We start from the raw sequence: 12782 nt of genomic DNA, 5'->3' as shown, positions 1-12782 counted from the left end.
ATAATCCAAAATTCAAAAAAATCTCAAAACACTTTTGGTCTCAAGAATTTCAGATAAGGGATTCAATCTGTACCCGAAGAGTACACATACAATTACAAAATATCATTGAAAAAAACTTAAAGAAGGACTACATAAATGAAAAGATATTCTGTGTTTATGGATTGGAAGATTCAGTCTTGTTAAAATAGAAATAATCTTCAAATTAATCTATGAATTCAATACAATTCCTATTAAAATCCCAGATGGCTTTGCATTTTGGACACAAATTGATGAACTGATCCTAAAATTAATGTAGAAATGCAAGGAATAGAGAAAGCCAAAATAATCTTGAAAAAGAAAAACAAATTGGAAAACTTACTTCCTAATGTCAAATCTTAATAAAAAGCCAAAGTAACTAAGACAGTGTGGTACTTGCATACAGTTAGTCACATAAATCAATGGAATAGAATTCATGGTCCACAAATACTCTCATGTTTATGATTAATTGAGTATTGATAAAGGTTTTAACACAGTTCAATGGGAAAAATCATAATCCTGACAACAAATGGTGTTAAGGCAATTGTATATCCACATGCAAAAGAATGGAGTTGAACCTCACTTCATACCATATTCAAAACTTAACTCAAAATGAATCACAGATTTATATGTAAGTGCTAATCTCTTAGAAGAAAACACAGAAGCAAATCATCATAACCTTGGCTTAACCAATAGGTTCTTAAATATGACACCAAACCACAAGCAACAAATGACAACATAGATACATTGGGCATTATGAAAACAAAACTTTTGTGCTTCAAACTGTGCCATTAGAAAAGTTAAAAGTCAGCCCATATAATGGCAGAAAATATTTGCAAATCATTTTTGTGGTAAGGAATTTGTATCCAGAATATCTAAAGAACTCTTATGAATTAATAATTTAAAAAACAATTACAAGTAGGCAAAGATTTGAATAAACAATTCTGCAAGAAGATATACAGATGGTCAATAAGCACATAAGAAGGTGCTTAACACACATTACTCATTAGAGAAATATTAATCAAAATCATGAGACACCTATTCACACACAACAGGATAGATTTTTTTTAAAAACCAATAATCATTATTGGTAAGGATGTGGAGTAATTGGAATCCTCCTACATTGCTGGTGGAAATGCAAAATGATGCAACTGCTTTGGAAAACAGCTTGATAGTTCCTCAAAATCTTAGAGAATTACCACATGACCCAGCAATTCAATCTCTAGCTATATACCCAGAGAACTGAAGGCATGTTTACACAAAAACTTGCACATGAATGTTCATAACAGTATAAAATTCATAAGTAGCTAAAAAGGGGAAACAACCCAAATGTTATCAATGAATAAATGAATTAACTAACTGTTCTATATGCAAGCAATATAATATTATTCAGCTATTAAAAGAAATGAAGAACTGATATGTGCCACAAGACTGATGAATCTTGAAAACATACTAAGTGAAAGAAGTCAGGCACAAAAGGCCACGTATTACATAATTCTATTTGCATGAAATGTTGAGAACAGGCAAATATATATAGAGCCAAAATAATTTATCCTTGGCAGCAACCGGCAGAATAGGACAATGAGAAGTGACTGCTAATGGATTTGGAGCCTCATTTGGAGGTGATGAATATGTTCTCGATTAGATAGTGATGATGTGATAGTTGCACAACTGTGAATATTCTAAAAATCATTTTTGAACCCCTTAAAGCAGTGAGGTTTATGGTATGTGAATTATATCTCAATAAAATGTCTTTTCCTAAAAAAAAAAAAAAAGAAAGAACCAAAATTATGGATATTTTAAAATTTTTTAAACGGAAGTTTTTTTTTTTTTTTTTAAAGAAAATTCTGCTGCTGAAACCACAGGGAAGCAAAAAAGGTTAAACACACAATTTGATATGTTAATGTAATGAGAGACTATAATAGGAACTATCCCCAGGTTGTTTTTTCTGTACTTTCTGACTAAAGTTTTTTTCTGTACTTCTATGGACTTTAAAATGGTCCATAGGTGTGCAAAAAATGAGAGAACCTATTTCATGAAACCATATATCAAGTCCCAGAGAGCAGAGGGAAAACCTTTTTTTTTTTTGCAAAGAAGAAGTCATAGGCTGTGTGACAGAATAATGTTGCGAGACAACAGATCTGGAGTTGGCCAAGGGGCAGGAGGCATAGTGAGAAGATCAGGTATTGCAGTTGATAAGGGCCATCTGTACACTCTGAAAGTGGAGCTATTCATAGTGAGAATGATGGTAAGAAAAGCAACAAATAAAATTATAGCCCTCATTATAAAAATTTAGCATGCAAATTTTAATTTTTATCAGAGCAGTACCGAGGTAAACAAAAAGTGTCAGGAAGTCATGGAATTTAATGTGAAAAACTCCCTCGGAGTTGGAACACAGTCATCTTCATATGGTGGGGAATGTAAAGGGGCAAGAAAAATTTTCACGGTCCCTGCTGAATAGGGAAATGTAAGGAGATTATTGCTGCATATAAGACAGCCAGTGCCTACCAAATATCTGTTGTACTCCATTATGATGAAATGGGTAATGGGTTACAGAATAGGGTAAGGAGAAAGGAGACCTGTCCTACAAGTTTCTTAGCACTTAGCAAATGGTGCAGGCATTTGCTATGCATTAAGAAAAATCATCATCCAAACTCTCAGACTCATCCAGCCACAAACTTAACTCTTTGTTCCTCCTCCTCCCAGATAAAATTCTTGTCTTATTTCCGTTTGTCATCTTTTTCTCACTCATGGCCACCTTTTGGCTATTCCAGGCCTTTTGCACTTTCATAAAAAATTAAAATCAGTACTTTCATTTCTACAAAAAAGACTGTTGTGGTATTGAATGTGATTAATTGCATTAAATCTATAGATCAATTTGGGGAGAATTGCCATATTAACAATACTAAGCCTTTTAATGCATGAACACAATGAATCTATTTATTTAGGAGTTCTTTATTATATCTCTGCAATGTTTCATCATTTTCAGTATATATATATTTTATAAAATTTTATTAAATATATACACATATATATACACATATATATTTAATAAAATAAAATATATATTTTATTAAATATCTGTAAGTATATATTTAATAAAATAAAATATATACTTAAATATTAATATATAAGTATATATATAATAAATATATATACTTATATATATTTTATGAAATGTGTGCCTAAAACACATTCTTTTGATATTGAAACCTTTAAAATTTTATTTTCCATTTATTGCTAGTATATAGAAGTATAATTTTTTTTTTGTTTATTGATTTAGTGTCCTGCTCCTTTTGCTAAATTCTTTTATAAGTTCTAGTGGGTTTTTTGTAGATTCTTTAGGATGATCTTTGTAAGCAATAATTTCTTTTCAATAGAACCAATCTTATGCATTTTATTTATTTATTTATTTATTTATTTATTTATTTATTTATTTTTCTTTTCTTCTTGTATTGGCTCAAAGTCCAGTACAATGTTGAGTACAAGTGGTGACAGAAGACTTGATTTTTTGAGTGGTAAGCCAACACTGCATTGCTAGAATAAATCTGATTGAGCAAAAGGTATTATCCTATTTATATATTGCAGGCTTTGATTTGATAACATATTTTTAAAGTGCTTTCTATCTCTATTCATGAAGGATATTTAGTTGTTAGCTGTCTTTTGTTATCATATCTTTGATTGTTAAGATAAATGTGCCCTCATGAAATTTGTTGAAAAATATTATATTTTCTGTACATTTCATTAAAAGTCTCAACAAGATTGGCATTACTTATCCTTTACTGTTTGATTGAATTCATTAATGGACCTATCTGGGCCTGGAGATTTTTTTGTAGCAAGGTTTGTAAGTACAGTGTCAATTTTGGTCACCTTTGTCTTTCAAGGGCTTTGTCCATTTCATGTAAGTTGGCAAATTCATTGTTTATTCATGATATTTTTAACGTTTGTAGCATGTGTGCCTCTTCCTCATAACTTTATCCTGGTCACAAACACTTTTTAAGTCAGAGTAGGTTTTAAGGTCCATCATGTACATGCTATTTCCAATTCATAACTGTGATAATACATTTTTCAGGGTGTATTTTTGTGTTAAATATTATTTATAAAGTTTATTTATAATCATGAAGTAAAAGCGGGGTGCATGTATTCTACTTAATCCTTCTCAGTGCCTGCTTGATTGAAATCTATGGGATTTACAATAATGTACCAGGATTACTAATACATAGTTCCTGGAGCTCAGTAATGTCAGATATTCCTCTGAATTTTATACTGAGTTTCTCTGGATTCTCAATGTCTCTAGACAGCTTATCAATGGAGAAATTTATGTGTCCTCAAAATGAGTGCAGGATTCAGCATCTTCTATCCTTATTTAGATGATTGTTAAAAAGGGTATCACTACATTTTTTTCCTGATGTCAGGGACCACAGCTGTTTCTCTTTATGAAAAACTCTTTTTTTTTTTTTTTTTTGAGATGAAGTTTTGCTGTTGTTACTCAGGCTGGAGTATAATTGTGTGATCTCATCAGCTTATTGCAACTTCCGCCTCCTGGGTTCAAGTGATTCTCCTGCCTCAGCCTCCCGAGTAGCTGGGATTACAGGCATGCACCACCATGCCCAGCTAATTTTGTATTTTTACTAGAGATGGGGTTTCTCCATGTTGGTCAGGCTGATCTTGAACTCCCAACCTCAGGTGATCGAGAACTGTTTGTAATGGTTGCAGAAGTCATCAGATGCGAATGCTGATTCTCTTCTTCAGGGGAACAGTTAGTGATAGAATCACTAAAGTTTAATTGATCTTTCAGAGATCATTTAGAAAACAATTCAGGATCATTTAGCAGACACATACAGGCTTTTCATGATTGAAGTCTCCTGGAACTTTCCAGCATCCGTTGCTCATTCTCATCAGTTATTTTTTTAAAATTGCTATTTAAAATGAGAGTCACAGAAGAGAAAGTTCCCATCTCTCCCCAACTAATGGGTTAAAAGATTGAGTTGAACCACTACTATGTAAAAAGGGTTGTCTACACGACAAGACATACAGAGTGAGAAGACAAATAATTTATCCGATATTTTCCATTTAAGGGCAGGTTTTTGTTAACATCATTTACCTCTTCAAGAGAGAAGATGGTCAAAGGAAATGTCATATTAATTTATCTGTGTGGACATATAAGTAAAATTCTGTTCTCAAAGATTATCGAACAGACTTCGATCTTGTGGTGTAAAAAGCAATAAAATCCATTGAACATCTATTCTGAGAGGCCACAGGGACACATTGGTCAGTACTGGTTTGCAGCACAGAAACAAAAACCAAAGCTGAATAATCTTATTAGAACTAAGGTGGCCTTTTCTTGTGCTTGTTGGCACGTTTTCCTCTTTAAAAAATTATGCATGCTGAATTTTATTGTTCTGTTCACTAAACCCTATCAATCTTCATGAGCTTACAATTAAGAAAATATACTTGGAGGGACTCCCTGCTATTATCAAATAACTCTGAAAAGAAAAAGAAATGGAAAAAGTACAAATTGTGTAATTATTGTTACAAATTCCAGCTATTTGAAATATTAATGTAAGATCACAAAAATCCTCAATGGTTTTGTGTGCATTTTAAAGGGCTGGACCACAAAATTGATTTCAAACAATTCCATAACTACAAATAGTGAACAACAAAAAATACTTGATTTTTAAAAATATCCTTTCATTCAAAAAGTTTGCTTTGTCCGAACTTGAGAAGCAGAAAACCTAAAAAGTTATAGGTAGTTAAGTCCTATCTCTCTGTCTGGCAGCAGATGGCAGTATTGATGCGTGAAAAATCCATACAGGTTGCTCGGCGTTACTTGCTGGGTTTTTCCTTTGCTTTATACTTTGGTATCTGAGCTGAACAAAAATTCCTAACAAGATAATAATGGCTGTCATCCCTTTATCATTCTCCTTTCCCAGGCTTTGTTCTTTTTACAAGGAAATATCTTTTCCACTTGCAGCTTTCTTTAAACATCGACAAAATTTTGATGTTTTAACTTTTTTTCCCACCCAAACTCCTATTTGGCATTCGACTGAATTAATGCCAAGCACATACTAAGCTCAGCAAATGCTCCGGAGAAACAGGCGCTCAAACCTCCCACACCTCAGGCGTCTGGAAGCCTTTCCTGACTGTGTTTTCTAATTATTTCCCCAAAGTGGAACTTATCCTAAGTCAAATTGCAATAAGGGTCTGTCTCCTCTCCTTTCAGATTCCTGGAACATCGTCTGTAGTTCAGAGAAAATGGAAGCCCCTGCAGCCTGTTTCACAGCCTCGAGGGCCAGGACAGCCGACAAAGTCCCGAATAAGCGCTGTGGCGGCTGAAATAAAGCAGATCCGAGCCAGAAGGAAAACAGCCCGGATGTTGATGGTTGTGCTTTTGGTATTTGCAATTTGCTATCTACCAATTAGCATCCTCAATGTGCTAAAGAGGTAAAACTTACCTGTTATTTGAAAATGAAATAGCCTGCCATTTCTTTATTCTTAATTAACATTTTTTTTTTACTAGCCAGAGAAAAACCTAAACTTTCTGCCTAGATACCTTGTCAGGCCAGATGACTCAGTTATGTTGTTACCAGCAGGTAAGGCGAACAGCCTTTAAGAGTGCTCAGACACGTGCTTTTGTCCATGCGTATTCTCAGTTGCACGGCAGACATAAAACAGATGTTTCTCCAATCTCTTCAAGCTAGTTGCTAAACCTTAGATGCAGACAAAGTTCTAATGCGTAACAACTAATTTACAGCTTGCAGTTCTTTCTTGATGAGAACAAATGAGTTTTTCAAAACTTCGTTTTCAAAAACATAGGCAATTGTGAGAGCATTCTCTCTTAAGGATAAAAAGAGATAAGAATCTTACGTTAGTTTTCTAATTATACTTAGAAGTGCATTGGTGAGCACTTTAAAAAAAAAAAGCAATCAAGGCAGATATGTATGTCGAATGTCTAAACAGAAGAATTCATTTCCTGAAGTCACTGAATCAAGCTCAGGACAAATATTAATAAAAATCAGTGAGGGAAAGTGTGTTATTTGTTACACTGCAGGCACAACTATTAAGTTAAAAATATTGACCCATGACATGAACAGCAGATGCAGAGGCAGCGGTACACACTAAACTTCATGGCCAGCTAACTTTATTGGGAATTATCAAAACTGTTCCACATAGACTGGTCCCAAGGCAATACCAATTCTGTTTACAGCAGGCTTCGAACTTAAGCTAGAATTGCTCCTCTCACTTTTCCCTGATTCAGAATCAATATCATATTCCTCACAGCTGGGAACTCTGAAGAGCAGCAGCTTTGGCTGGAGTCAGAAGAAAGGTGGTATAACCAGCTGCAATGGGTTCTCATTCTCTTTGGCCCCTGTTTTTGATTGTTTAATGGCTTTTTCAATGGAGAATAAATGGAGAATAAACGTTTGTTCAGTAATACTACTTACTACAGTCACAGCCTTAAAGATATATGATTTTTTTGTGGCCTGGGTCCTTCAAACATATGCCAGCTCACAAAATAGAAATTATTTTGCCCTCCATATCTTTTTGTGCTTCGCCTCTTATTATTATCATCATATTTTTGCTAATAAAAATTTAATATAAATTTATTATGGCCACCTCTAGATACTGTCTTCTGCTTTTAATAACTTTATAAACATGTTACTAGATGGGTTTTATTCTTTCTCTTTTTAATCTTCTTTCAGTCTAAATTCAATGAAAATTGGATTTACCTCTCTCTGGGTTCCGTATTTGGATTTCCTGTATCTCAGAACTTGCTCTTTCCTTTTATTTCCAAATACTTTTTTGTCAATAATATTTGTCTTATTCTTCCGACTCAAATCCCTTCCTTTCCAAGGAAAACAAATAACTGTCAAAGGAGCAAGGCCGTGTTAAATTCAAAATATTTCAAGTTTTTGGGCATTCTACTCTTTTCCACAACATAAAAACTTTTGAAAACAAGAACTTGAAGATTGTTTTTCTTGTTACCACACACATTTTTTTTCAAATGCTTATATATTTGTTTGTCCTTGCATATGAAATTTGTTTTTTCTTTCTCCCACAAAAACCATTCCTAGCTTCTTCTCCTTAAAACTTAACTTTTTGCCGGATTAGTCAAAACCAATTTCTTTACAACAGTTCAGATTTGTCCAAGATTTCAAAGACATTTTGAGGTAAAGGGTCATAACATAGTACAAATTTCTGTTGTCCATATTGTTTCACTCTATGTAATATTTTTGTAAAACTCTAGTACTTTTTAGAGAATAACCTTATACCAGAAATGCATTGTTATCATGCCTTCTTGTTGTAAAACACACACACACACACACACACACACACACACACACAGATACAAAGATGGAGACTTTAGCAGGAAATATATATGATTTTTGACCTATAATCTTATGGAGTAGCTGTAAGTTATCTGTTGTAGGTTAGCGATTAGAATTTAATAGATGGAATATTTCTAAGTATGGAGGAAATTTTTAAATCGTCTTTAAGGATAGCATAATAAAACATTTTTTAAAGTTTAAAATAATACATGAAAAATTAACACTCATTAATTTTTAAAAATTACCAAAATTCTGCCCATTGAGAACTGTTTCTTCTCTGGGTATTAAGGAGTCCCAGAAGGCAAGTTTCAGATAGTCCAGGAAGACTGGAGTTGAAGGCATATGATACTTTGATCAATACATAAATGAAGGTAGGAAAAAGTACTTGAAGACTATCATTTAGGAGTGATTTTTAAATGATACATATAATGGAATATTAATACAACATTATTCAATTGTATGTAGAAAGAAAATGAAATAAAGAAGATATATATTCAACTTCTGTATTCTTATTTACAAGAAATACTGCAACTGCTATTTGTGAAAGGGAGAGACCCTTCTCTGACCTGATTTGGCTTTTGATTTATTGATTAAGCTCTGGAGGTTCTGTTCAGGCACTGAAGTTATTCTAAACAAATTATAGGGTCAGAAACCAATCTGTGGTCAATTCCGGCAACCGAGGAGGACGGGGGTCAGACCAACCTCTACCAATAGCCTCATTCACCTTTGAATTTAATTATTTAAAAGATACTTTTCTGTTGTTTCTTTTCCTGCAGAGTATTTGGGATGTTTACCCACACCGACGACAGAGAGACTGTGTATGCCTGGTTTACCTTTTCACACTGGCTTGTATATGCCAATAGTGCTGCGAATCCAATTATTTATAATTTTCTCAGTGGTGAGTTTTCAACTTTTCTTCCATAAGCCACAGTTCTAACCAAGGATGAGAAATCAATGAACACTCTTCAATTACATGAAGAGTTTAGTTGCTATGTGAGATTTTTCTTTGTCCCTGACCTGATTTGTCTTGAGTTTCTTCTTTTTCGAGGCAACATATTTGTTACTGGACTCATCAGAGAAAAAGAACTAAGTGATTTTTTTCCATGTAAAACTTATAAGAAATGTTATAATAGAAAAGTAAACATTCTGAGAAATCAATAACACAAAATCTTACATGACATACTTTAAACTCTTGATTTACAAAAATATAAAATACTTTGTTCTGTTTTGCCTTGCTATATTATTCCTTTGCCAAAATGTGTACCCTAATTGAGACAGAATTGGGACCTATTCACTTTTAGATATTTTGCTATATTAACGTTTCTCTTGTGTGTATCATCTCTTGGATTTATCTCAATATTTCCCACTAACTACCAAAAGTAGTAGTACTCCAAAATAACACATAAGTTAAATGATACACACATAGATATATGTGTAACTTATACAATTTGTATCTGTTTATGGAATCAATATAATCATAAAAATCATTTAAATCACTATTGTTTACTCACATTTTGCCTGACTGACTTTTAGAATTGTGTTTTAATTAGCTACATTTTTACATTGCCTTACTCTCCAATTCATTGGCGATTTCTTTGTTATTTCTATCTTCAACTGCATGATGATTTTATATGGAAGAACAGAAATTCATTTTGTGGCATGTTTAATAAAGCATGTGTATCTTCCAACTTGATCTTTGGCCTTCTGGTTGCATAGGTTGAAAAAAAAAGGCAACCAATTAGATTGTTGAGAAACAATTTTGTTCTATGTTTTTAAAAAATCTAGCACAATGACTAAAGCTCTGAACCTCGCAGTAAGCGGGTAAAGGCTATAAGGAAGTTGTAATGAGAAGTGTTTGAAGCAGAAGTCACAGAACCAAGTCAAAGTTCTAGTATGGAGGATAAAAGTGAGTTAGAGGAGGCAACTGATAATCACTGATAACTCATTATGTGACTGCTATTGTGCTGGGCCCGTGAACATTCATCTTCTCATTTAATCACTGATAACTCAGTGGGTAGCTGAGGCTAAGAGAGAAGAAATGATTCCCAATACTGCCATTCACACTAATAAAAGTGACTGATTCATTCACATAGTTCTCCAATGTCTCCTCCATAATTTAAAGACAAGGAATACCTTCTACAGTAGTTTTCCCCCTTCAGTCTTTGTTCTTTCTTACATAGATTATGAAACTGGAAATTTTCTGGATATTTGAGTGAATTTTTCTAAGTATTTTGTGGATTTAATTGTTTCAATATCAGTTATTTAGAGTAAAATGCAGGAGTAATTTTTGTATAATTTTGGCTTTGTATGACATAAGTTTCACTGTGTTTAATTATTAAATATCTCTGAGCATTCTTCTACTGATGATCACTTCCGGTATAGTCATTTAGATAAAATATACCAATATGTGTAAGTATATGAGGTTTGACTATAAAGGAATGAAATAAATTCCAAGCACCATACATGAAAGGCAGCCTCATTATTTTATGAAAATACTTCATTGTTTCAAGAGTCTACCAAGCTTCCAATAAACTCAATTTCCTTTTTCTATTTTCCCCATCTTTGCAAAATATTACACCTCATTGTTAGTTTGGCTCAAGGGAGCAACTCAGTTGTACCCTATTCACAACTTGTTGAAACATTTATGCATAATTCCTTTTCCTTTCATTCTCTCTGTTTGCCAGGAAAATTTCGAGAGGAATTTAAAGCTGCATTTTCTTGCTGTTGCCTTGGAGTTCACCATCGCCAGGAGGATCGGCTCACCAGGGGACGAACTAGCACAGAGAGCCGGAAGTCCTTGACCACTCAGATCAGCAACTTTGATAACATATCAAAACTCTCCGAGCAAGTCGTGCTCACTAGCATAAGCACACTCCCAGCAGCCAATGGAGCAGGACCACTTCAAAACTGGTAGAATATTGGTTCATATGACAAAGACACCTGAGTAAAACTATCCTTTTTAAAATCACTGGGAACAAAAATTTTATGATCCTATTGATGTGAAGCTAAAATTACTTGTGGATCTTTTTTTTTTTTTTTTTTTTTTTAATCTATTGCTCTTTGGAAATAAAAAAAAAGTCAGTTTAAAATGATTTCTCAACTTTTGATTTAAATATGTTAGAAGTTTAACTTTCAACTGAACTTATTTCAGGCTATTTCACTTTTAGTTTCGTGTATTATAATGTGTGTTAATTAAATGTTTAAACATTTCTAATTCTTTTTATAATCCCTTGTTATTTTAATCTCTCACATTCAAATGGTTCCTAAAAATTACGAGAATCTATCCAATGATTTTTTTTTGCTACTAAAAGAAGTAGCAATTACTAATTCTGAATTAACAATAGACATGTTAGTTGACTTAATAGTTTTTTTTCCTGAAAAAAATCACAAGACTGTTGTTATAATGTGATATCTGAGAAAATATTTATATATAAAATAGCATATTGTGTTAGGTAATTCAAAACTGTCTTACAAAACTATATACTCACTCATTTACACAATTTTCTCAGGTTTGCAAATTGACCATTACTAACATTTCTTGTCTCAATATATGGCCAGTAAGACTCTATTACAGTAAAAGTTTTAACATAATTTCCATCTCTAATGAAAGACTTTAACATTTAAGAATAAGCTAAATCACATCATTATGTTATTTTAACAACAAAAACAAAAAAATGACACAGTCAGCCTTGCTGGATTAAATAAAAAATGCACCACTGTGCTAGGTGCTAGGGAATGAGGTGGGGTCAATGCAAACATGCCTACAAAAGAGCTTCAGTCTAGTGAGGGAGACATGTTGACAGAGTGCAAGGCAGCAAACAATCTGGGGGACAATTCTTGGTCATGGCAGAGCAGTGAAGCTACCAAGGACAGTGGTCTTCACCAGAAAGTGTGTAGCACAGTGGCATTTTTTTTTTTTCAATTTACTTACAATGACAGTTGATGTCAGTGGATTCCATCTGGGCCTGAGGCTGAGTACCAGGTGGTTAAAAAACAGAGGGGCTTGCTCTTTACTCACACATAAATGAATAGACTATTGTATATTTTGTAGAAAATGTAAGGTTTAGGGGTCAAAGCACTGAATATTCAAACTTATTCCCCTGAAAAATTCTTCTGATTCAAATATTTACTTGAAAATTAAAAGTAAGTGTTTATGAAAGATGATTTTCATCTCATATTATCGTAACAGGTGTTCTGATTGTATTGAAACAAAAGATATGGGGCACAGTGTTTAAGAAAAACTTTCATGGAAAATTAATTTTTGTTTTTTTTTTTTTCATTTTCCATTACTCTCAGAGAAAAGTAATACAGCCTAATTATCCACAATTTGTTTTCAAATCTTGGAATTTGGGATTCTGTTACCTTGTGCCTTTTATGACTCAAAGCAAAAACTATCTTCTTATACAAGGTTTATTGAAATCATGTTGTAAAATATAA

General features: G+C 33.2%; 1 protein-coding gene across 3 annotated transcripts in view; it reads left to right on the top strand.

The window, feature by feature from the left end:
• Positions 1 to 12782, top strand: part of LOC105479550 (hypocretin receptor 2) — a 117923-nt gene that overhangs the window by 102878 nt on the left and 2263 nt on the right. The window contains exons 5-7 of one of the 3 annotated variants that reach the window (XM_024792162.2): positions 6239 to 6459; positions 9122 to 9243; positions 11030 to 11255. In XM_024792162.2, the coding sequence (XP_024647930.2) occupies positions 6239 to 6459; positions 9122 to 9243; positions 11030 to 11255 (569 nt within the window). Of the gene's footprint in view, positions 1 to 6238; positions 6460 to 9121; positions 9244 to 11029; positions 11435 to 12782 lie in introns of those variants that run through there. The other 2 variants (XM_024792161.2, XM_071096933.1) reach the window with 2 other exon arrangements.

Source organism: Macaca nemestrina, chromosome 5 (genome assembly GCF_043159975.1).
Source record: "Macaca nemestrina isolate mMacNem1 chromosome 5, mMacNem.hap1, whole genome shotgun sequence".
Taxonomy (NCBI): Eukaryota; Metazoa; Chordata; class Mammalia; order Primates; family Cercopithecidae; genus Macaca; species Macaca nemestrina.
The sequence above is the reverse complement of the archived record's forward strand: the minus strand, read 5'-3'. Positions and strand labels throughout refer to the sequence as shown.